Below are 27,148 nucleotides of genomic sequence, written 5' to 3' on the forward strand. Positions count from 1 at the left end.
CAAAAGTGTCAATTTTTTGAGCAATGGAGTGACACCCATAAACATTTAAGTTGTAACAAAACATCAGTTTCTTGGCAGATCTCATCATTATCATTCATGTACAAATTTCATAGTAAAATTCACAGCATTTCTCATCTAAATAATACAACATATCCAGTAAGTCCTTCTTGGCATTGTTGATGACCAGAATTTTTTCAATAGGTTGCATGGACAGTTAGTTGTTGGCACTGTGAGGCAGCCCTTCTTTAAATATGCTGTGGTTCTTACACAGTTCCATTACAGTGAATGATTGCCTTGTTTTTATCAGTGGTAACTCAGCTCTCTAAATTTTTATCCACACTAGGGTGTTGATTTTGAAAAGAACAGTGTTTAAGAAATGTATTGCCTTCCTTAGTGAAGTCAAAAATCCTCCTTCGTCTTCAATATAACTTAAAATGTTAAGAAATGCCTAGCAATTTGGACCATATCTGCAAGTTTCTTCTGAACTATTGTTGGGGAAACTTTCTTCCCCTTTCCAATTACACTGAAGTGTTCAATACAAAAAAAAATGTCTTTTTTCCAATTAGGATACAGCAACACCACAAGAACCATACGATTTTTCTTTTGCTTGGCACAGTTGACAAGCCACATAGTCAAACTCCTCTTCATAGTGACACAAGATATCATAACTTTCAAAACAAAAGAAGCACTCCTGTTTACCATTTGTATGGAACTGAATTCGGAGTCATTTTGGTGAATGAAACTTCACTGGCAGAACAGAATAAGAATAACAATAACAAAATGACAGTATCACTGCTTCAAAGTAGATGACAACATCAACAACCCAGATACAGTAACCTTCCTCCCAGATCATGAGGCATGAGTGACATATCATTCCACAGGACAAGTATCATGAACTCAATGCAAGTGCCATCTTCCGCTGGTTGTAGGGCCTAAACCATTCCGTCAATTGACTAACTGTTCATTCAGTGCTATCAGCCTGAATGTTTACTGTTCTTTCCACGAAAAAACGAAAATTTGATATTTTGTGACTCATCATCTTCTTCATATCAGCGGCTCAGTTGAAGGGACTGTGAAATGCTTACAACCACTCCATTGTACAGAGGACATCCTCTTAACTGTCCACGGGATTAACTGACTGACCCGGTGAATAATGTCTCTAACTATCCGCTGGATTAACTGACTGGCCTGGTAAATAATGGCTCTTCCAGTTTGGTATGGAGTATGTTGAAATGCTCCAGATATTATGTTTAAGAGGAACAGTTTGCTAGGATGGAAGCTACTGTTTTCAGTGTTGACTTAGTTAAGATAAACTTAAGTTTTTCAGTCTCTCAGGCACAAAATATAAATGTATGAAAACACTATAATTTACCTGAAAAAGAAAACATCTTATTAAAAACAAAATGACACGTTTTATTCGACAAGAACACCCTCAGATTCTATCAAATCACTTTTATATCATGTTACTGAAGATGCAAACTACTGGCAAGACTAACGACTTGGTTCAATCTAAGCTTAGCAGCCGAGAGGAGCAGACATATGATAGCTGGGCTGCACTAAGATAAGTTCAGAGAATGTTTTTGCATTTATTGAAGTGTTCAACACAGAATTAACAATCAAATAGATTTTCAAATTAGTTCATAATATCACCCATTAGTGACAAGTATGTACAGCTGAACAATCAAAAATTGTCATATGAAACATTTTGAAGTCCCACATCGGGTATCGATCGTCCTTGGGTGAGGTGGTATGGTTTCAATAAAAAGTGATCAATCTCACTTGTTTTTAAATGATGCGCTCGTGGCAAAATATGACTGTCAGTACACAATGCAGCTGTCTGAATATCAGAATAACATTAAAAAATACAATGAAATGGACAAGAATCTGCTATAATGGTTGAATAAATATGTAAAGTAAGGAACACCCCTGGCAAGTGAAGCTCGATGTGACAACACTTTACGGCATGTCAGTGTTAGTGTAGGGTAAAGGCCTTTGGTTATCAACCAGGATATCTGGGGGTTGATACTAGTATCAGCATTTTCTGTTACTTTTTTTCCTTTCTTTTTCCAACAGGGCTTCATTACTCTTTTGTATAACTGCACCATACTAACAGTCTTTGCATTTCCACTCCAGATGCTTTCAATTATCACTAGTCCTCGAAGGTTTGTTACAGAGGTGTAAATATGCTATGTGCCATGCACGCCTTACAATATTAAGCGTGTTCATGCGAGTGCCAGTTACCTCTGAGGAAGCGTACCTGCCTGTCAAGGTGAGAATCAGGATTTGAGTCCTACTCTATGAATTCCTATATTTTTTAAACTTCTAGACTGTTGTGTCAACCAAATAAGAGTGTATTTCTATTCAATGAAAAATCTGACATTGTGCTTTTAATTATGTTAGTCTTGTAAAGGACTGTTTAAGTAAGACTTAATACCTTGTACAGTATTCATTGGCTTGAACAACTTGTCGGATCTGACGTGACATTGACTCAACAAGCTTCCGAAATTATTCCTTGTCGAGGGCAATCTCCTCCCATGTGTCCCTTTGTGTCTCCCACAAAGCATCAAGCAAACGTGAGGGAGGGTGAGGCCAGCGTTTCTTTATATGGCATTTCCATCCTGCCCACACATGTTCAATGGGACCCAACTGAGAAGTTTAATGGAGTCACTTACTAGGTCACTTACAGTTTACCATGCATTCATTGACGGTTTCTACTAGGTCACTTACAGTTTACCATGCATCTGTCACCTCCCTAACACAGCTTCTCAATTTTATGTCACGGCCCTTCCGACCTTTTATAATAAGGCAAACCAACCTGCCAACATTATGAAACGATAATCAAGAATGGGACCGCTAGATTGAGAAGATATTGAGAATGCTGCTGTTCTAAAGCTTTAAATTTCATTGGTGTTTTTCCTTGTCACAGGATTTTCACCTGCACGTTATGTCAGGCTTAGTTTCTCAAAAAAAAATTGCTCCCGCTCTCCTCATAGCCAATTTGATGTGATGGGTTTCTACAAAGGTAGATTTTCTGCCTGAATTTTCGACAGTGATTTCATCCTGTTTTGTAATGTTACAAAACCAATATTTTGTAAACTAAGAGGTCTGTAACCTCACTATGTACACTTACTGTTCATTTCCATCTGTATCATTTGTTTTCATTTCTTTTCTTCTTAAGTTAACACAGTTTAGTTTCAATTATGTTTTGTATTAACCTCTGTTTCACTGAATTTTGTCGCAGTGAGCTGTTTTTTGCTCCTCGTGATGATGTAAATATTGTATATTGTGCTAATTTTGTTTCCGTCTAGGCTCTCTTTTGTTTTTTCCACTTTTTCCTTCATTATGTTTTTTTGGCATTTTTTAGCTTGTATTATGTAAATTATTTCAACCCCCCCCCCCTTCCTTTTCACTGAAGATGGCTCAAATGAGCCAAAACATGTTTGAATTTGATCACTCAGTCTAATGATGGAATATATGATGTACTGAATTAGGAGGATACACTCATTTTTTCACCTTTGTAAAGTGAAGACTCAGCTATGTAATTTTTTAAATCAAAATCAAATTTCAATTACTAATTAAATGCTGAATCAGAAATTTTGGTATCATAATCAGTCATCAGGGTACTGATTTCATAGAGAAATGTTGTTTCATTATTACAATGCCGTATCCATCTCTGAGCAGCCCTAGATGTTATATTGGACACAGGTGGAGATCACTAATCTTACGGTATGAAAAGTGACCAGGTGGATGCCAGTCTGCCTCTTTTCAAGTGCTTCTGCTATTTTTTTTTTTTTTTTTTTTTTTTTTGCTAGTTGCTTTACGTCGCACCGACACAGATAGGTCTTATGGCGACGATGGGACAGGGAAGGGCTAGGAGTGGGAAGGAAGCGGCCGTGGCCTTAATTAAGGTACAGCCCCAGCATTTGCCTGGTGTGAAAATGGGAAACCACGGAAAACCATTTTCAGGGCTGCCGACAGTGGGGTTCGAACCTACTATCTCCCGAATACTGGATACTGGCCGCACTTAAGCGACTGCAGCTATCGAGCTCGGTCAAGTGCTTCTGAAAATTCCATTCCCCCTAAAAGCTAGGAATGGCACTGTACTTGAATTTTTCTGATGCTGTTGATGCCTATGATACATTTTAACTATGTAATACAATTCACCTTTTTCTGTATCTCCCTTGTATTCTATTTGAAGGTAAAATTTCTCACTGGAAAGAGGAAAGATGATTCATTAACATAAATAAAAGCAAATGTTAGTGATTAATTTCAAAACCTTTCAATAAAAACCTGAATAAGGACCAAAAAAAATTCAGTATCCTTTTACCAGCACAACTAATGATGATGATGATGATGATGATGTTGTTGTTTAAAGGGGCCTAACAGGTAAGTCATCGGCCCCTAATGGCACAAAATGTAAGGACAATTAAAAATCCACAATCCTCCACTGATCAAAATTCAAAACGTGAGGACGAAGAATAAATGGATGGATATGAAATTAAAACAATAGGTGGATCTGACCCGCAATGCCCCACATTCCCAGAAACTAGCGGTAAACAATAGTATTACTGACCAAGGGACTGCTTCTAAAGCATAATACTGAATCGATTACGCTTGTAGTCTAAACGGGTCCAAAATCCAGGTTATCGGCCCCTCATAATGGTACTTATCGCTAGGAAAGTAGAACCATGGTATTTGTCATGTTGTGGTACTAATCAAAGGTAGCGTAGCTTCACAGTATTCCACACATTATGGTACTACCTACAGGTAATGTAATGCGCACATGTAACACAGACCTATGGTGTTTCACACATTGTGTCGCTATTTACAGATAACGCAAGCCTATGATGTTCTTCACATAAGTGGACTAAGCAGAGGGACTCGTACTATCCCGTGGAGTCCCATGGTGTCGCTCAATAGTGGTACGAATCACAGGTACTCTAAAATGCATCCTGAGCACATACTGTCGCTACTAATCACAAACCCATTGTGTACCCAACATGGTGGGACTACGCGCAAGTAAAAGCAACCCCTGCTACTAATTACAAGTAGTATCATGGTTCTAATTAGATCATTCCTTGGTCACCCCTTTTAGTCACCTCTCATGACAGGCAGGAGATACAATGGGTGTATTCATCGTCTGCATCCCCCACCCACAGGGGGTTGTGTGTTTGGTCCGAGAGGTATTTTATTTCCCTCAAGTCTGCCGGCAAGCCAGTTAGGACCCCTCTATCCGCCACCTGGGACATGCCACGTGGGAGTATCACCTCTCCCCCTGCTACACCAGCGCAGTAGGTTCATGGCCAGTACAACTAAAATCAGCAGTGTGGAAAGTGGTTATTTTCTTGCCACCATTTCCCACAAGAAGCTATATTGACATACTGTCCCCATACATTACCAAAATCTGGTATTGCTCCGGCGTAACGCATGACCTTAGGTGTGAACGGTTCATACTCTACCTAAGAATGTCTAACTATAACGATGGCCAAGATTCTAGGGAACATACACTACAACAGACAGACAACGAAATAAGGTTAAGCTATATTATAAATGATGGGCAACAAACGGTTAAATTTACGCTTACGCTTAATTCCTGTTGTTCATCGTGGAACATAGGGAATAAACAAAGTATCTCCATCTGATCCTGTTGACAGCCAGCTTCTTTACCTCACTCCAGGTCTTGCCTTCTTCCATCGCTTCCATGTGAACAGATCTTTGCCACGTTTGCTTGGGTCTCCCTCTCTTCCTTTTACCCTGCGGGTTCCAGTCCAGCACCTCTCTCTCTCAATTGCTTCATTCCCCTTTCTCAGTGTATGCCTGATCCATCTCTATTTCCGCTGTATCTGTATGGCCATCACATTCTCTTCCGTCCTACTCCGGAGTTCATGGTTGGAGATTACTTCCGGCCAGTAGATGTTAAGAATCCTTCGCAAACAGCGGTTAACAAAGGTCTGCAACTTGGATGTAATTACTCCAGTCAATTTCCAAGTCTCAGACACATATAATAGAACAGGCTTGACATTACTTTGGAAGATGCAGAGTTTGGTTGTGATGTTCTCTTGTTCTTCCACACTGGATAGAGCCGAACAAAGGCACCATTTGCTTTCTTAATGCACTGCAAGACATCTTGAGCAGCTCCCCCATCTTTGGCAATTACACTGCCAAGGTAAGTGAAACTATCCACATCCTCGATAGGTTCATCATTGAAGAAAGGTGGGTCTGATTTGTAGGTGTTAATCCTTAGGGCCTTGGTCTTCTTTGAGATGATTATTAGTCCCACCTTTTTTCCTTCCTCTACCAAATCTTTGAGCTTTGCTTGCATTTCCCCATGTGCCTCAGACAGGAGAGACAAATCATCAGCAAATTCCAGATCTTCAAACCTACCGACTAATCCCCATTGGATACCATGTTCCACACTTCCGAGCCACGTTCCGCATTACTGACTAATCCCCATTGGATACCATGTTCCACACTTCTGAGCCACATTCCGCATTAGTGCGTCAATCACAACCAAGAACATCGTTGGCGACAGGATACACCCTTGACAAACTTCTGACATACAGATATAGGCTCAGATATACGGCCCCCATGAATGACTCTAATGTGTAATCATGGTACGTTTCCTGAATGAGATTGACAATTTGTGCTGGCACTCCGTAATGCTTCACTTCCTTCCACATGGCTTCTCTGTTGATCGAGTCAAAAGCTCAATCAATCAATCAATCAATCAATCAATCAATCAATCAATCAATCAATACTGATCTGCATTTAAGGGAGTCACCCAGGTGGCAGATTCCCTATCTGTTGTTTCCTAGCCATTTCTTGAATTATTTCAAAGAAATTAGAAATTTATTGAACATCTCCCTTGGTAAGTTATTCCAATCCCCAACTTCCCTTCCGATAAACAAATATTTGCCCCAATTTATCCTCTTGAATTCCAACTTCATATTGTGATCTTTCCTACTTTTAAAGACACCACTCAAACTTACTCACCTATGAATGTCATTCCACGCCATCTCTCCACCTACAGCTCAGAACATACCACTTATGACATAGTTGTTGATTCCCAAAGAAAACCTGAAATACTTGTCTCGAAGGACCAACTAGATACCACTTAGTCTTCTTTCTCCCAAGTATTCCCAGCCCAAACCTTGCAACATTTTTGTAACACTACTCTTTTGTCGGAAATCACCCGAAACAAATCGAGCTGCTTTTCTTTGGATTTTTTCCAGTTCATGAATGAAGTAATCCTGGTTTCCTCCTATCCTTAAAACCAGGATATTTTCACTTACTTCTGTAAAGGCAGATTTAATCTTCACCCACTTTTCCTCAACAGTTTCATCCTCCACCTCAGTGAGTGCTTGAAATCGATTCTTTAGTTCTATCCTGAAGCCGTCTTTCACCTTACTGTCATTCTTTAGCTTTCCAACAACATACCACTTCCTTATCTGTTCTGTCCTCCTTTTCTGTGGCTGGATCTTCATCCTAAACGTAGCCACAACAAGATGATGATCACTACCAATGTCTGCACCTCTCTTATTCCTCACATCCAACAGTGAACGCCTCCACTTTCGTCCAATCGCCACATGATCTATCTGATTCTCTGTCCAATGATCTGGTGATACCCAGGTCACTTTATGGCAATCTTTATGTGGAAATACTGTACAAACAATAACCAGATCATGGCTGGCACAGAAGCCCACAAAGAGCTGTCCATTCTCATTTCGTTCTCCTAGGCCATGCCTTCCCATGATATGCTCAAGTCCTTCATTATCTTGGTCCACTTTTGCATTCAAATTTCCTCCAACTGGTGTTCAAGATGGCGGCTAGAGTAGACACGCGCAAGCTTAGTGCTGCTGCAGTTTGTGTTGTTTGTGTGGTAATAATCAGAGTTGTTGCGCTTTACGGTTCTCTGCACGAGGTCTATTCGAGTTAAGGAATCGGTGTGTGCAAGTGAAAAAGTGAGTTCTCCTTTTGCATGGCTACCAGCAGAGAGAAACTACTACATTCCAGCGTTTTCTCTGACTGGGTGCGCCATTTTCCAGACTTATAGGCACCTCCCTACTAGCTCTGAGCCAAACAAGCCTAGGCCTGATCGCTCAGCGATTAGGGGCTTGCTTTGCCTCCTACTACTGGCTGGAGATGTTCACTTAAACCCCGGTCCCACCACTTGTGAAATGAAAACAGACATAAATATCTATTGTCAGAATGTGCAAAGCCTAAACAATAAGCTGTCTGATTGTGAACTATCCCTGCCAGACTTAAGAGAAGTTGACGTGATCAGACTTAATGAAACATGGCTCTCGTGGGCTAGTGACAGTGAACTACCACTCAATGCTAATTACAGCATATTCCGTCGTGATCACGCTACTCTAGGTGGTGGAGTGATGCTAGCAGTGAACAGTGCGTTACCGTGTAAACGAAGGACAGATCTCGAACGGAACTGTGAGTTAGTGTGGGTGGAGCTACTTTTTCCTTGACGCCCTGTACTTGTGGGATGTTACTACAGACCACCAAACAGCCCATTCTGTGACCTTGAACAGTGCATGGACTCAGTCATTGCAGCTCTCCCTCATGGTGAAGTAATTTTAATGGGTGACTTTAACCTGTCTATAAAGTGGTCGTGCCCTGTCTTCTCCAACCACCGGACTGTCAGCCAACATTTGTGACACATACTTTATAGACAGTTTTATTAATGGCCTCGGACTGAAACAGTTTAATATGTACCCAACCCGTGGACCCAACACCCTGGACTTCATACTCTCCTCATTAGAACTTAAAACAATAACCCCAGGCCGAAACCTTTTCCTGTGCGACCACCAGTCTCTCGATGCTACATTCCTCCTTCCCCACCCCTCCTCAAAGCCTCACAGCAGGACATCCTACCGCCCTACCTACATCTGGCGCCATGCCGACTGGCCTGCAATGGGTCGTGCCCTGGAATGCCTTCCCTGGAGTCTGCTCGAAATAGCTGACATTGAATCGGCTCTTGACCTGCTGTATGACTGGCTGCAAGCTGCAATTAAAGACTTCGTACCTGCACAATGGGCTACTACCAGCAAACATCAACACTGGATATCACATGAGACCAGACTGATACTATTTAATAAAAAGAGAGGTTGGCGCCTGTGGAAAGACTTCCCTAACCCACACACTCACAATACTTTAGTTAAAATCTGCCGCCACGCGAGGTTTATGGTCAGAAGAGACTACAAAACACACGTAGACACTGTCACTGAAAACGTCCGCAGCAACCCACGTGCTACTGGAGTCTCATCAACACACGGAGAAGGACGGAGCGGATTCCTGTCAGTGTGAACCACAACGATGCAACAGCAGACGGCGCCGATCGCAATGAACTGTTCAACAGGTATTTCTTCTCCAACTTCTCCCCTCCCTTACAAAACCAACCGCTCCCACCCGTTGGTACAGCTTCAAACAGAACCCTATCAAGCATAACTACCACACCAAGTGAAGTTCATAACCTTCTTCAAACTCTTCGTACCAACAAAGCTACCGGTGCCGACACTATAGGTCCTCATTTCTTAAAAAATACTGCCAGTACTCTTTGCGTCCCTCTATCTAAATCATTTAACAGATGTTTTGCCGTGGGCTATTTTCCTAATACCTGGAAACAAGCAAATATTGTTCCACTTCTCAAATCAGGCAACAAATTTAATGTTTCATCTTACCGACCAATTTCTATTCTCCCCACACTATCCTTTATCTTTGAAAAAATTATACACCAGCGTCTCCTCACATTCACGCTGCCATATATCTCAACCAAGCAGCATGGTTTTCTACCAGGTGGCCCTTGTCTAACAAACCTAGCTACTCTGCATAGCTTTGCATCACACGCCATTGCAGCTAAATCGCAGCAGGATATCTGCTATGTAGACATTTCGAAAGCTTTCGATTCTGTAGACCACACACTGTTGCTCCATAAACTCTCCGAACGATTTAATATCCATGGCAGTCTTCTGACCCTTCTTGCTGGCTTCCTACATAAACTTTGGCAGAATCTGGTAATATCAGGCACTTCATCCTCATGGTTACCAGTCACGTCCGGTGTCCCACAAGGCAGTACTCTTGGCCCCTTGCTGTTTTCTTTGTTTATGGACGATCTGCCGTCCGAAATCAACGAAACAGCCAATACCCTACTCTTTGCTGACGACTGCAAGATATTTAGGGAGATCAGGAATCCAGGAGAAGCAGCTCTGCTACAGTCCTCACTTAATGTCCTCTCAAACTGGTGCCATACTTGGAAACTTATCCCCAATCCACAAAAATGCAGCCACATGACCATAACACTACTTAAATCTCCTCTACTGATATCATATTACCTACTCGACAAGCCCATCACCGTAGTTACGCAACAGCGTGACCTAGGTGTAATATTCGATACAAAATTACAATTTAAGACCCACATAGAAACATATACAACCAAGGCTATGAAATTACTAGGCATTCTCTATCGCTTCACAGAAATTTCTGACCCCATAGCTCTTCGTCACTTCTTCCTCACGATCATTCAACCTCTCTTAAACTACTGCTCTCCTATTTGGACAACAGCCTCCCACTCCAATACTAAACAGTTAGACAGAGCAGTGTCCTTCTTTGCTGCAATTGTAAGGAACAGAAACCCCAAGCTCAGAAATCTGTCTACGCAGCAGGTATTAATGGCAATTAATATGTCAATTTAAGATTATTAAAATTTTATTACTCAACCTATTTAATACAAATGATATTTGCAAAGTTAGGACTTACATCCTATTACACTAAGGTCTAAAGGGACATGTTTCGCCCTTTAAAAGGGCATCATCAGCCTTTTTTCACTCATGCTAAAGGTAAAAATCAGGATCCTGATTGTCGATATAAGAAAAAGTATATAAAATGAGAATAAAAATTAGAACGAATATTATACAATATGTGCAATCATGAGTTCTTAAATGACAATTGACAATTAAAAATCATTTAAAATGTTTGCGAAGAAATAAGAGTTGGTATGGTAATTACATCAGCAATCTTAAAATGATCTTATAAAACTGTACAAACTAGGTCTTGACCAAATAAATAATAAGAAAGTCTATGGCTAAAGTTGCCGTATCAAGGTTCGTGAAATTCGGCTGGAAGCAACCTGATTTTAAATGGAGAGCAAATTAGAATCCAATGGCCACTCAAGACAACATAAAACCTCTCTTGTTGAAAAGTCGTAATGAAACTGTAGTATGGCGCATGTAGATTATAAAGTTGTGTCCAATCAATCCATTAATTTCATATTTTACGAAGTGGGATCGCGGTCTCAGTATTTTTGTTGAAGGAGTTGTGAGAAGTTAACTAATAAGTGCCGCTGTACAGGTTTTGTCAGCTCGTATACTGATGGTTAAATGGGAACATTCTTACGTGTTGGCTGTAGTTTTGAATGTGGATTGAGTATTGAAGAAATATGGAGCAGAATCTGTAATGAAAAAGATAATAAAAAGGTAAGAAGTTTAGAGGAAAAACGGTTAAATTAGGGGAATTGATATAAATTCAATTACTCACGTTCTCGGTTTTTGCGGTATGAACTTGTTGCTTGTATGGTCTCGGAACGAGTGAGGTTTGAATGGTGTGTGTTGTATCTGTGTGGAACTGAGGGAGGGGGGTGTGAAGGATGAACGGAAATAGGCAGAGCGTTGAGCTTGCACGCTATTGGCTGTTGAAGATGGGGAATTAAGGAAGAGGAGTGTAATGGAGAAGAGGAGGTGGACGGAGGGTTTAACCTACATGCCGTTGGCTGTGGAACATTAGCAGGGGCGGGGACAGAGGGAGTTACTTTTAAGGGGAAGTTGGAATCTTTATTGGAAGTTAGTTTGAGGTTTTTAAGGATTTTATTTAAATTTGGATTTAAAGATTGTAATAAATTGGATAAAGTCTCATATAGGGGATTTTTTATTTCGACGGGATCATTGAGATTTAGGTCTTTGTTGTAATGTTGATCCAAATATATGTAAATGTTTTCTAATTCATTCATTAATTTTCCTTTATGTACTATTTTAATGATTGTTAGGTCCTGTTCGATAGTAGTGAAATGATGACCTGTATCTTTCATATGTGAACTCATGGCTGAAAATTTATTATGTCTATTGGCATTATAGTGTTCCTGGTATCTAGTAAGGAAGCTCCGGCCTGTTTGCCCTATGTATGATTTTTCACATTGTGTGCATTTGAGCCTGTATATGCCAGAGTTTGAGTAAATACTATTGTTCATGTTGAGTGTATTGTGGTTGAAAAATAGGCTGTGATTGGTGTTTGTCGTCTTGAAGGCAATGTTAATGTTTTGTTTTTTCAGAGGGTTTGTTGCTTGGTAAATGCCTGAATTATTGTATGTAAAGGTGGCGAATTTAGATGTTTCAGGTTTTTCAGGGACGAGGTTTGTTGCTAGTTTATATTTAATTTTATTAATTATTCGGTTGATTATTTCTATTTTGAAGCCATTGAATTTTGCTAAGTTTTTAATATAATGAATTTCTGTTTTTAGATTCTTGGGTGATAATGGTATTTTTAAAGCTCTGTAAATTAAAGTATAGAAAGTAGCTTGTTTGTGGGAGTTGGGGTGTATAGATGAATTTTTGATTGTTATTGGAGTATGGGTGGGTTTTCTGTAAATTTGGAAGTCAAATGTGTTTTTGTTGCGTGTTATAGTTAAGTCTAAAAAGTTAATGGATCTATTGACCTCGTCCTCCTTAGTGAACTTGATATTTTGATCAAGGGTGTTTAAAAAATTCAAAATATCGTTGCTATTGTTGAGATTACTGTCAATTATTGCAAATGTGTCGTCAACGTATCTGAGCCACAGGCTGAGTCCTTTTATTTTTGAAGTTATTTTATGATGTTCCAACGAGTCCATGTATATGTCTGCCAAGATGCCTGATAAGGGATCTCCCATTGCCAGGCCGTCTTGGTGGTAGATTTTGCCATTGAAAGTGAAATAGTTGTTTTTTATTATGAAGTTTAAAATATTGATGAATTCGTCTATTTCGGGGATGCTGAGATTGCTGTGTACCTGATCTTGTTATATTTTTGTTATGTTTGTTATATTTTATTATGAAAGATAACGTTTGTTAAATAGTCTGTTGACAGTGCAAGTGAAATTTGCTCAGTAAATAAATAAATAAATAAATAAACAAATAAACAAATAAACAAATAAATAAATAAATAAATAAATAAATAAATAAATAAATAAATAAAAACAAACAAACAAACAAACAAACAAACAAACAAACAAACAAACAAACAAACAAACAAACAAACAAATAAATATCCTTCATCTTTTGTTTCTTAATCGTGCTATTTAGATGCATATACAATGACTCTTTTTCTTCTTCCTTTGCTGTCTCAGTGGTTGCATAGCACACTATCATCACAACATTTCTAATATTGGTCTTGAATTATGCCACAATCCTTGCAGACACTGGATACCACTCCATAAGGCTCATCCTAGCCTCCTTGTCCATTAATATACCCACACCTTCACAACTCACTCCATCGCCCTCAGATCTCCCAGAACATATGGGTGGTCAATTCCCCGAATTCACTCCATCTCACCTCACTTAATCCTAAGATGTTCAGGCCATAACTCTTCATACATGCCACCACCTGTCATAGTCTTCCACTTTCCCGCAGAGTTCTCACATTCCAATATCCAATTTTTGTTACCATTTTTAAGCCAAAGGTCACCTTGGATCGGTCCGCTTTCTCTTTCTTGATGTTGCTGCAATGGTTTAATTTAAGGTTGTACAAGTTATTGGTCCACAGCAACCGAGCCTAGTGGTGGGGCTGCCACCTGAAGCCTCCAGGCATGCTGTTTTTTGTTGGGGTTGCCTCCCTTAGTCTTGGAAGATCCCTCTTCAGCACAAGGCAGTGATTTTCCTCTTCATTTAACCCCAAGAGGGAGGGTGGCCTCTTCCGCCAACTTTGCCGTACCAAAGGTCTCCTCCGCCTCAGCTGTCGTTAAGGACTTCACCAGAGCCCCATTAGCCGTTACTTTTCAGGGTTCCTGTAAGACCTTCACAGCTACCGTAGTAGTCCTGGGGCACACAAAGTCCCCACTGTACTTTGCCCTTACAGGCTATCCCCTACTCATACCGCTGCCCATCCTCCACAACGCGGACGCGGGGTTGGACTTATGGGGGAGACCAGTTGAATTTAATACTAATTTATTCAAGAAAAGCAAAACTAATACACAACAAACACAAAAATGGTATGGAATAAACTCAACAGACACAAATAAAATTTCAAAGCCCTCGCACTCTGCGATTCTGACACTATCGACCGTTCCAGTGTTCTATAGCTGCGTGAAGAAAGAGTATTATCTCATCTATATGAATAACATCATAGTGAGATCCTGACCAAAACTTGCATAAACATCAAGGGGGAAATTATATCTAATTAATGATAAATCTAATCTCTGAGTGATTCATGTGATTAACACACGCATAAACAAATTTAACTTATTACCAACACATGGATTTCAATTACCATGCATACACAATTATTTACATAATAAAATCCATCGTCACAACATTAATGTAAAAACAACCTTCCAAACACAATGTCAAATCGTTCATAGAATCACAACGAAATGCAATTTCTCTCACACATCATTCACAGACTCGTTTCACACATGCTGACAACAAAACAAAACTGGCTTCGAAATTGTTATCTTTCCTAATTAAATATCACAAATGCATTAATCATCACGTCCACCTATTTCTAGGTCTAAGATTTATCTGACAATCCTACTTTACTATTCGACTCTTTAATCTATTAATTCCATTTGATGATCTGCAGATGATTTAAAAAAAGATATCCCATCTCAACCGATTTGTGAGAGGTGCAGGTGCTAATAAATAAACAATGGCCTCTAATATATTCACAAAAACAATCCTTGGGGCTTCATAACACACTCTGGTCAGAATGACAAAATAGATGGACGATAACACATGGACCATACTTTGTTGGAATTCACTACCTTGATGGAAAATCAATACTAGGAGATTACATGCTCCCTAAAACTCACGCACATTATTTGGAGATCCAATTGCTCCACTACATCAATGACCCTGGCATCTTTATCCAAGACTACATATCGGAGAAGAAGAGCTAACTACAAATTTCCCCAAGGCCTGTCAACATGTCACTCATACTCTGCATTTATGGCCTTTACCGATGAACCCTATTCTCATCCAACACTCGTAATAATCCACACACCTACTCAAAATCTCTAGCCTTACAATGGACGCATGAACATCTCAAATGATTTCTAACTCTGATCACAATAACTCTCACATCAATTTAACTTTTAACTCAACTGAAAAACATCAACAACAACAATCTCAAATCTCATCCATGATCACCGCATTTAACTACTTTCGATGAACATCCTAACACAATAACTCAGTAAGTTTCAACACTGATTTCTCGCTACATTATATTCTAACCTGATATTTTAGGTGATAACACTACACACAAAATTAACACTCACCATACATAATTTCATCCCATAAATGACTCTCGAAAACCTGGCATCGAACCAATGTTACCCTAATTCAACATGACATTATTTCCAACAACTAAAATTCCAACATAAATAAATGATGACATTGTATCTGAAATTTCATGCTTGCTATCAAAACACAAAATATGCAATTTAAATCACTTACCCATGATTTGACATATTTCTGGCTTATAGACATCTCTGGCTAATTACAATCCCATATTTAAATAGTACTGCATTACCTTGACATTACTTCTTCGTTATTTACTGCATTTCTTTAACATACATGGTTCATACGCAATAACATGAAATTCTCCCAGATATATACAAACTAGCAATTGTACCCGTGCTTCGCTACGGTATTCCAGATTTATACGGATATCGAAGTAAATTACTGTACATGAAGTTAATCATAATTTTTAAATTGAATGTAAATTGGCGTTATCCGAGAAAAAGCATAGGGAGGTCCGCAGACGATGTTTCCAATGTAAAGTGCGAGTTGTGCATTTGTGATGATAACGACAGGTGCACTTGTTTACCACAATTCATTATGTTTTAGAAACGTTGAATAGGGTGAAATTTGTGAAAGATTTTCACACAGTGCATTACTTTTCAGATACTTATGCGACAGCTTCAAACACAGAATTTGGCTCACATATGGCTACTGGGTGGGCCAATATTCGTGTAGAATTTGATGATCCCATCTTTCCTATAAGTGAATCAAACCATCAATTGTACGTGTACAAAGTGCAAAATTTAGGTAAATCCAGAAATAGAGAAAAAATTTAATGTATAAGGGATAGAGATACGAAAGGTCATAGGACCAAATTTGTAGATCACTCCAAATTGAACGGAGATTGTGCCATCCGTTTTGTGATACGACTTACCATTTAGCCATGAAATACATCGAAAGGAAGGACTGCACCGTCATTAAAATTGCCTCCATATTTTGATATTTTTCGGGGGTAAAAAATCAAATTTTTAAACATCTCGTAAATTTTCCATCGGTTATATGCTAAAAGCTATAGTTTTGCAAAATTTCAATTTTCTAACTTGTCTGGGAGATTGTGCTGCGATCTTGATATGGGGGAGTGGGTTAAAAATCAGGACTTTAAGGAAACTTTTAAGCTCATAAAACCTGTAGGTTCTGGATAAATATCACCGACTGTGTTCTTATTGCAGGTTTGAAACTCCCAGCATGTACCCCTCAGAGAATTTGAGATTTTTCTAGGGATCCTGAAGTCATCAGGTTGTCTGGTACCAAGTTTTAAATTTCTAAGATGCCTAGAATGGTCTCACTAATTTACGTCTGTTTTCATTTTTATGCCTAATTTATATATATAGTACAGTATATATAGATCGCGCCAAACAGACTTTCATTTATTAGTGTGGATAATATTTTACCCGCTTCCCTAGTGGTTCTAGGGGCGTCTTACTCCCCCAGTAAGTTTTCCAGGTAGTAAGCCATACTTGAAAGTCATACTGGAACATACACACGTCCATTATCTCGGTCATTTCTGACAATTTATATTTTCATCCCTTCTCACCCCCTATGCCAAAGGGGGCTGAAGTTAGACTTTAAACATCCGGAATGTTACTATTCATCTCAGCGACCTGGAAAACTATGGATTCGGCAGTATGTTCGATTACTAATATATCTCACTCCCCCTTCCCCCACCCTAAAGGGGGCTAAACTTTGAGTTTAAAAAAATCGGAATGTTACTATTCATCTCAGCGACCCCGAAAAGTATGGATTCGACACTACTTTCGATGATTTGCATATCTCAGTCCCCTTGCCCCCCCCCCCCGCCCCTAAGGGTTCCTGGGGTGTTTTACCTCCATGTGGTTTGTCTCCTGATACTAAAAACTCGGTAGGCCCCTTAAAACACCAAGCAAGCTAAAAATTCGGAGTGTCACTATTCACCTCAGCGACTATGTATTCAACACTATTATTTCTATATATCATTATTATTTCTATATATCACTCTCCCATCGCCCCCACCACGAAGGGGGATGAACTTGGACTTTAAAAAATTCCAGAGTGTCACTGTTCATCTCAGCAACCCCGAAAAGTATGGATTCGACACTATTTTTGATGATTTTTATATCTCAGCCCCCTCGCCCCAACCTGCCCCCAAGGGTTCCTGGGTTGTCTTACCCCCACGTGGTTTGTCTCCTGATACTAAAAATCCGGAGTGTACAATTCACATAGGCGACCCCGAAAACTATGTATTCGACACTATTTTCGTTTAATTTTTTATATCACTCCCCCCTCGCCCCCCATGCGAAAGGGAGCTGAACTTTGACATTTGAAAAATGGGGAGTGTCACTGTTCATCTCAGCGACCCCGAAAACTGTGGATTCGGCACTTTTTTCGATTATTTTTATACCTTGCCCCCCCCCCCGATCCCCACCCCTAAGGGAGCTACGGATGGCTTACCCCCACAGTGCTCGTCTCCAGATAGTAAATCATAAGTGTACCAAGTTTGGACGAAATTGCTCCAGTGGTTTAGGAGGAGATGTGTCATTTACACACACACATACATGCTTATAGTAAGAAGAGAAGAAGAAGATTATGCTTGCTTTATTATTACATAGAGAAATTTCATTTTGAACACTGTAGAGATCTTAACTTAAACTGTATATCTGAAGAAATTATTCGAATCCAAGGAATGAATATTACTTCGCTCGCGGCATGCCCAATCATGAGAATGGCTTCAATAATATTAGCCATCAGTTTCAGAGTCGTGTTCATTGCAGAGAGCAGGATTCTTATTCTTAAGAAGGATAATTGGTGCCACAATCGTCCGCTCTAAGATGTTTGAGGGTACTCTAGTTGACTCCAAGTCTTTCGAAGCTCTGCCGTGTAGTCGATAGACTTGTAACTGTGTAGAACATCGGGTAATTCTTGTAAAAGTTGCTTGTTGAAAGAAATGAATGACATGATATATGATAGCAAGAATGAAGAGAATGAAACCCGGCGCCGGCACATATGCCACTCCCCTCGAATAGCTCAAGACTTAACGTCCCGATCCGACGGACGAATCATCATCAACACCGTCATATGTCCTCACACCATATAAGACCAAAAACAGCTTTCTATGTTCTGGACGTAAAATGGCTCCTTGTATATTGTGTTCTCTACCTATCTTATGTACGTTGCCTAGCGACAGCGACTCTATGCATTTAATCTTGGTGACAGCACGTTGGATTGTCATATCCCAATGCACGTTTTCCGATGGTTTTTCGTTCATAACTCACCAACGAAAGCAAAAATGAAAATTCCGGCTTCGAGGTGCATTTTGACCCCTTTCCATCTACCTATGTTCAAAATTTCAGATCTCTACGTGCTGTAGATTTTGCTGGGCATCGCGCACACACAGACAAACACTTCCTTTTATAATATTATAGATAAATATTGAAATGACATGACAGGAATTCACTCGGTTAATTTTACATATTCCTACCTTAACATTATCCGCAACTTGTGGTTCTCAAGTCTTTATAACCCGGATATTACTATTGCAAGAAACAAATTTCATGTTAAGCCCATAATGTCACTTGTATAAGCATTATAAACCTTTACTGAAAGTTCCACCTTTACGTACAGAAGTTATTTATATCAAAATAATAAATTGTACCGGGAACGTCGATACATGAATTATTTCTCAAGACGTAACGTCTCGTATAATTACAAAGTGTTACAGGGAGCTTCGCAGCGAGCGGTCAAGGGCAAGTCATGTCACAGACATTCTAGATTACTTGCCAAAAATTTTACTAACGTCTATAATAATTGACACAAATTATTAGAGAATTACCTCACTGAATTAGGATCGCCAAATCTACAAGATCGATAGGAAATGCAAAATATCATTCAAATATGGGGATTTCATGAACAAGAAAAGAAACCCACACGATCAGCATGGTTGGAGGACCGGAGACGTGCACAATCATTGAAGATGAAGAATTACTGGGCAAAAAAGAAGACTGAAAAATCATGATCCGCGTGGTCCTAGGTGACCCATTCGCGAAGGAGGAGGAGAAGAAGAAGTAGAAGAATTAAGATATCAGCAAGTGTGTAACATCATCGTGTAGAACGCTTCACAAACGTCTCCATGTATCAATTTCATTCAAACCCCTCTATGGAAATAAGAGTTATTCCACATAATATATAGTCATAGGATGACGTCAGCGGCTATATAAAAGACGGCTACAGGCCACAGACGCTTCCTTCCCACTCCTAGGCCTTTCCTATCCCAACATCGCCATACGACCTATCTGTGTCAGTGCGATGTAAACATACAAAAAAAAAAAAACTTTATTTTTGAGTGCAAAGTGGACTTAAAATCTCACAAATGAGATTGGGACTTATATTTCGCGACTGAAACTCAACTACGAACTTATCAAATTCAGTAGTGATTCAAATTTGTATTTACACCATCATGTGTTTGAACTGCTACAACTTTTTTGGAAGTTCAAAACTTCATAGTTGTTTCGTATTGAACTGAAAATCACAAAAGTAAATTGAATTTAAGGGTTCCACCTTTTCAATACAATGCAATTCTGTTGCACAGGATTAACATGATTATTGTGGTACCGGTTTCGGTACTTTTTTTAGTATCATCAGCTTATCACATAAACCAAAAAAGAGGACAAATATATATATATATATATACACACAACAATATACACACTGATACAATTCATGTAACAAAAGTTCACACTTAAAAGTAAGAAATATATCTAAAATAGGTAGCAGTGTTTACAACGCGTTAGCGGCGTAATAGTCTTATGTAATCCTAATGTGTTGAAATCGCTCATTCTAATGTTGAGTTTATGGTTGAATGTGAGTTAAAAACTTGATAAACATATTAAAATCTTGATGGTTGACTCGTCCTGACATGGTAAAATGAGTCTCAGGGATGAAACTTTTGTACTATTGTTGTTTGACAGAGTCTTCTAAGCTTATGTTGTACCGGCACATCAAAAGGTAGATAGCTATATACATGTGGGTCCTATGTTAGTGTGCAGGACCAAGGTTTTTCAGTCCGATGTAGAACGTGAGGCCTAAAGAAAGAAGGAGACCTAAATTTAGAACGCAGAAGGCTCAAAGACAAAATAGAGCAAAAATAGTATGAGGCTCACCTCTCGCAGTGTGTCGTGAAGCTTAATGTGTGGAGAGGAGTTGAGAACTGGAGCAAGTGTGTAAGTAAGGACGGAGCAGAGGTATAGATAGGAGAGGAAGGGGGGGAGGGGTAGGGGCTTGGGGAATGTGGGGGTGAGGGGAAGGTGTTTAAGGGCGGGTTTGGAGGGCTATGTGATAGGGGCATGTAGTCCGAGAGTGTGTTGTGTATGGCATGAAAGATCAAACACCTACTTGAGAACTTGATACTTTTAAAAACTGTGATGAGAAAGTCGAAGAGGTTGTTAGGTTTCTCCGAGATTTAGGTTAGAATAAAAAAACTGATGAAGGTGTATAGAACAGTTTTCAGTAGCATCAAGGAGAGGGCCTTTTCCTAACGTCCTGAGAATTTCTAAGTCTTGATCTATAGTGGTGAAACTGTGTTTCTTGTCGTGTATATGTTGCCCCACTGCCGGAAACCTATTGTATTTAATTGCGTTAACGTGTTCCATGTACCTAATTTTGATGTTTCGTCCGGTCTGTTCTATGCAAGAAGAGTTGTAGTTATTACATTTAAATTGTAGACACCTGACCTTGAAACGACGTTAGTTTCGTTTACTGAAATGGCGTTATGTACCATTTCCATATTCCTATTATTCGTTCGAAAGGAAATCTATGCGTATCCACAAAGAAGCATATGAGATGCTGTCAGCTGGTACAGTTATTTTATTTAAAACAAAACACTCACATCAAAAACCACCATTTAAAACAACTGCCAACACTTCAATATGGCGACTGGATCAAATGCATGTCACAAGTATAATCTTGCTACAGCATAACTCTACTGAACAACAACTCGTCAACCAATCACTCTCTCCAACCAATAACTAACTTCCAATAACTTCCAAATAATAACTAACTTCACCGCCAAGATCGTCTCTTTATATAAGTATCCTGGCCAGGCTTTCAGAAAGATACATTACAAGCAATATCTTAATACCAATATAAATGGTCCGTTATTGTACATTATAAATTTTGTAGCTAACTAATTCCTGGTTGCCAGCGTTTCGCCACAGTGTGCTAAGTTGGGCTCATCAGTTGGTAAATAGCACACCCACCAAGACGCATGGCTATTGCATATCGTGGAGGCCACTGCGTAGGCTAATCGGAGCCACCGGCAGTGCCAATGCACTATGAGAGACTTTGTCTCATTACCAAAAATCGATGCCTGCCTATGCAGTGGCCTCCACGGTATGCACTAGCCATGTGTCTTGGTGGGTGTGCTGATGAGCCCAACTTAGCACACTGGGGCGAACCGCTGGTAACCAGGAATGAGTTAGATGGAAAATTTATAATGTTCAATAACAGGACCATTTATATTAGTATTTACTCATTCGGGACAAATATTTCAGGTTCCCTATGGGAATCAACATCTATATCAAGCTATACCTTCTCGAAAACTTGAGAGTGCATAATACATAGATTATAATGTATGGAATATTCTCAATTGTTCTCATGCCTATTACCATTCTGGAAGTTACAGTGTGTTTCACAATTATGGATTACAATTTATATATACAGGTAAGAATTAATTTACAGATATTTACATTAACTGAACTGATATAAATATTTATTTATAGCACATGTTTCATGACAAAACCTCACAAATAGCGCGATCATATCCTATGTACATATGATATAATAATAATACTAATACTAAATGGATGTAAACACTTCATACTTATATCTTAGAGGTGAAGCTTCCATGGTGTGTAGAATTATTTAGTTTATTTTCTGGGTTGAACCGTGTTGTTGTTATCTGTACATTATGTACAGTTTGCGGACGTTTCAAATACATTGCAGTATTCTTTTTCCAGGCGACTGAAATACCCCCACTCGATCCGAGGTAGTCAGTCTCCCAGGCAGCAATCACACTATAAGGGTGGTTCCTGACCTTGGTTTTTTATATCCTACCCTTTCTGGCTGACGTAAGCACATGGTTGTCTCATGAGAATTTTGGCAGGTATGTGTCACAGCCCGGTAGTGGGGCTTGCCCGCGCTGTTATGTACTCGGAGGTTCGGACTGCGTGTTAATGATGTGGTCTGTATGTCTTAAACTATGAATGATATGCATCCAAGAATTACTGATTTTATATCCTTCTTCTAAATTCGTATTGTTCGGATGTTTCTTGATTTCGATAGCCTCGCGGATTTTCCTTTCCAGATTCCATGGTATAGCTGCTAGGATCTTGGTCTTGTCAAATGATATTCCGTGCATTGTTTCATAGGAATGCTCGCCTACCGCTGAAATATGTGTTTTGGTTCTTGGTGTGATGGATATGTTCTTTTAGGCGTGTGGAGATCAGACGTTTTGTTTCACCAACATAACACGTTCCGCAGCTACATTCAATGTGGTATACTCCAGGAGCCTGTAGTTCTATTGTGTCTTACTGGTGGTAGAAAATGGGCTAGCTTCCGGTGTGGTTTATAGATGGTTTTTATGACGTATTTGTCCAGTATCCTGCCGATCCTGTCTGTAGTGATTTTAATCTATGGCAGTATCGCCGTTTTCGGGCGGGTCAGTTCTTCTTTCCCATTGTTCTCGGGTTCTTGTGAGCTGTTCCCTCAGCAAGAAATGGCTACTCATTCAATAACATCCAAAGAGTCTTTATCTGAAGAGAACAAAGAAAACAAAATAAAGGCCGCCATAGGGGAATTGTTTTCGTTTGGAGTGTTTGTAAGATTATAATTATACATATTTAATTATTGTGATGTTTAGCCAAATTGTGGATGGTTTTCATTAGTTCCCAGATTTTCCGCTTTCCTGCATTGTATATTTTTTCTCCGTGGTCCCCCAAAAATAGAGAATCAAGGTTCCACTGTAAACAGGGGAGTCGCAAGTTTCTACTGTCACGCAATCATCTTAATTCTAATCGGAAAATAACTCTTCAAATTATTATTTACAACAAGGAACAGAATGTTTAGGAAGGTTTTATTACTGTTGTAAAGATTTTAAGCACTTTTCACTGCCAAACTAACTTGAAACCATTAAGCAAAAATGAATACACCCTACAAGAGATAAACGCTAATAATATACGTATACTGCTACTTTCCCAGCCAATGCATGTGGGAGTTTTGAAATGAAAAGTTATGTCACTAGCTCTGATTCCATTCGATACTGGAGATCCCAAGGCTATGATAAAGTTATCAATATTATGTAAAACTACAAGCATGCTTTAAAGAAAAATACATTTTCTTTTTAATCTGTTGTCACATTGTACCCTGCTGGTACATTTGGTTTGGGCAGTAAAACGGTTCCCACAGTTGTGTGTTACACAGTCTCTTTCTAAGAGGGTTTCCTTATTTTGCATTATTTCCTCTCAAAGGTTTCTAGGATAAAATTTCAAATATTTATTTAATTTGCATTAAGAAATTGGACACCCCTTGCACCTGAAGAGCATGTTTTGTGGATTACAAGAATCATTGTGCACAGAAAATCGAAGGTCATTAAAGAATCCCTTCCAATTACGAGGGCCATCCAGAAAGTAGTAGCCGTTAGCGCCACATGAAGCGCTGACGACTCAGGTAGCCGCTGGGCAGGGTCAGACCGCGTCAGTGGCTTGTCTGCCTGCTCTGTGCAAGGTTGTGTGACGCTAGCATTGTCTGTGTTGTGTCTGTGATCGTTTAAAATGTTTAAACAAATTGAGAACCCCACCAGTTATGAAGTGAGGGCCGTGATTAAATTTCTTAATGCATGAAACATTCGACCTTGTGATATTCATCGCCAATTAACGGAGGTGTATGGAGACAATGCGATGGACGAGTCGTCTGTTCGGCGCTGGTGTCGCAACTTCAACCTGGGGAGGGGAAATACACACGACAAGGAGCGTTCAGGGAGACCATCTGTCATTACAGACCAACTGCTGAGCACAGTAGACGAATGCGTGAGGAACGATCGGCGTGTCACAATTGATGAACTCTGTGAACATTTTCCTAATGTGTCTCAAACAATTGTTCATGAAATTGTCAAAGACCATCTGCATTATTCAAAAATCTGTGCAAGGTGGGTCCCTCGCATGCTTACAGAGGAGCACAAAACCAAGCGTATGGCTGCAGCACTGACGTTTCTGGGACGTTATTCCGATGAAGGAGACTCTTTCCTGACTCGCATCATTACTGGGGACGAAACATGGGCTTATTATGCATCACCTGAGAGTAAACAACAGTCAATGGAGTGGCATCATGCTCATTCACCAACCAAACCAAAAAAATTCAAGACAGTTCTATCCACCAGGAAACTCATGGCAACCGTTTTCTGGGATTGCCGAGGTGTACTGCTCATTGATTTTATGGCCCATGGAGACACAATTAATGCTAATGTGTATTGTGAAACATTAAAGAAATTACGGCGGGCAATACAAAATCAACGGTGAGGTCTATTGTCTACAGGTGTCATTCTCCTTCATGACAATGCCAGGCCTCATGCAGCTGCGATAACACAACTTTTGCAGCAATTCAAGTGGGAAACCTTTGACCATCCCCTGTATAGCCCGGACTTGGCCTCTTCGGATTTTCATCTCTTTACAAAGCTTAAAGACTTTCTGGCGGGGAAAAGATTTGACAGTGATGAAGAACTTAAACGAGCCATGACTACGTATCTCAATACGCTTGCGGCGGAGGACTATGACGCTGGAATACAAAAACTCGTCCCATGTTATGACAAATGCCTAAATTTGCTTGGAGATTATGTGGAGAAATAGTGTAAAGTATGCTCTTTCCAATAAAAATGTGTATATTTGTTAATATTTAATCCTGTGTCTTTATTGCACAAACGGGTAGCACTTTCTGGATGGCCTTCGTATTTGCTACTCCTGCCTCCATCCAGGAAAATAAATAAGGAAACAAGTAGCAGCACTCAGTCTCTAAAAGCAGGGATATAAGTGTCATGTAATGAGAAGTGCAAAATGGGGTGAAAACATTATTAGTTATACTGCATCATTTAAATTTAAAAGGTTAAATTATATTTTGTTTCCGAATGTTCAATGCAGGCTATGCTAGTAAAAACCAACCCAACTTATTCTTCTACCACAAATATACATTTTGAAATTTCATAATTCAATTTTAGGCAACCCAAAGAGTAGCTTATATTCAAAACAGGTCAAATAGTTGTTAGATTAGTTGGGCCTATAGGTCCTTTCTTACACTTAATCACTTCTTTCTTTGTTTCTTTTTTTCCTTCTGTGTGTGTTTTAAAATTGCACCAACTCAGCTACGGCTTTTGGCAACAACAGGATATGATAGGGCCAGGATTGGGAAAGAAGTGGCCATGACCTTAATTAAGGTACATTTGCCAGAAAATGAGCAACCACAAAACACTATCATCAGGGCTACTGATGGTGGATTTCAAACCTACTATCTGCCGAACGCAACTTCCCAGCTACACGACACTAACTGCGCAGCCAACTCGCTCAGTCTAACTTTCTAACTTACTTCTAACTAACGGGGTTTCAAAAACTCAGTAGTTAAAACTGAGGGTAGAATTCAGAGTACACATTCTAATATTTCCTGATGTTATCAATCATATCCTTCAAGAGATTTTAATCTACTATTGGCAGGATTTAGCTGCAAAATTTTACAACAGTGATAGTAACCACTTACCTTCGAATGAGATCTTTCTTGTTCTTGATTGCTTTTCGGAGAGGTTCTCTGAGCACTAGTTGTACAAAGTCCTGGAGTTCTGCATAGATATTGCGTCTGATGGCATCAGTAAATACTGTCTCCATACGAGCCATTAAAACCTGAAGTCCTTTGATCATGGCAATTACTTCAATCAATGCAAACTTCTCTTCATCAGTGTAATTGTACCGAGTGGCCTGAAAGCAAATTTAATTCATAATTAGGAGGCAGATTTATAAGACATGCCACATTTCTTTTTGGAGCCCTTATTTTGATTGCTCAGTAAAAATAAGCCCTTCAATGACACTTGCAGGGCATTTATTTTGATTTACATTTTTTATATATTGGTCATATTTTGGCTTTATCACATAGGAAGTACTTCTCCTTTGTCATATTCATTTGAAGTTTTGTGGCAAGCTAAAAATGAAAGTGAAATTTTCACAAGAATTCAAAAATGATTTCTTACTGCTATAGTTTGATAGATCTTTTCTGTGGAATATTTATTTCTTCCCACAACTAGTATTAGCACAGAGCTGTATTTATATGTCCAATATGAACATTCGGGATTTTCTTACTAAGACAAACTTGAAATTGTGCCGTGTATTTATTTAATTCCCCCCCCCCCACCTTATACAACTTGCTATGTGTATTTTAGTGGGTTTTCAACTCATTTTAATGTACTACTGTCTTATTTCGCCCCTTTGAGTTATGCCCTCGGGCAAATTGTAATAAAGCATTCCCAAATTATGGCCCCAGGGTAAAGGAGTTCATCCGCCCTGGGAGCGGCCTGACCCGTACTTGTCTCTCTTAGG

General features: G+C 39.5%; 1 protein-coding gene across 1 annotated transcript in view; it reads right to left on the reverse strand.

Moving 5' to 3' along the window:
* Cyfip (Cytoplasmic FMR1-interacting protein Sra-1) overlaps nucleotides 1-27,148 on the reverse strand; it is a 314,228-nt gene that overhangs the window by 182,544 nt on the left and 104,536 nt on the right. The window contains exon 8 of the mRNA XM_067142996.2: nucleotides 26,319-26,533. Coding sequence (XP_066999097.1) covers nucleotides 26,319-26,533 — 215 coding nt within the window. The remainder of the gene's footprint in view (nucleotides 1-26,318; nucleotides 26,534-27,148) is intronic.

This window comes from Anabrus simplex, chromosome 3 (genome assembly GCF_040414725.1).
Source record: "Anabrus simplex isolate iqAnaSimp1 chromosome 3, ASM4041472v1, whole genome shotgun sequence".
NCBI lineage: Eukaryota > Metazoa > Arthropoda > Insecta > Orthoptera > Tettigoniidae > Anabrus > Anabrus simplex.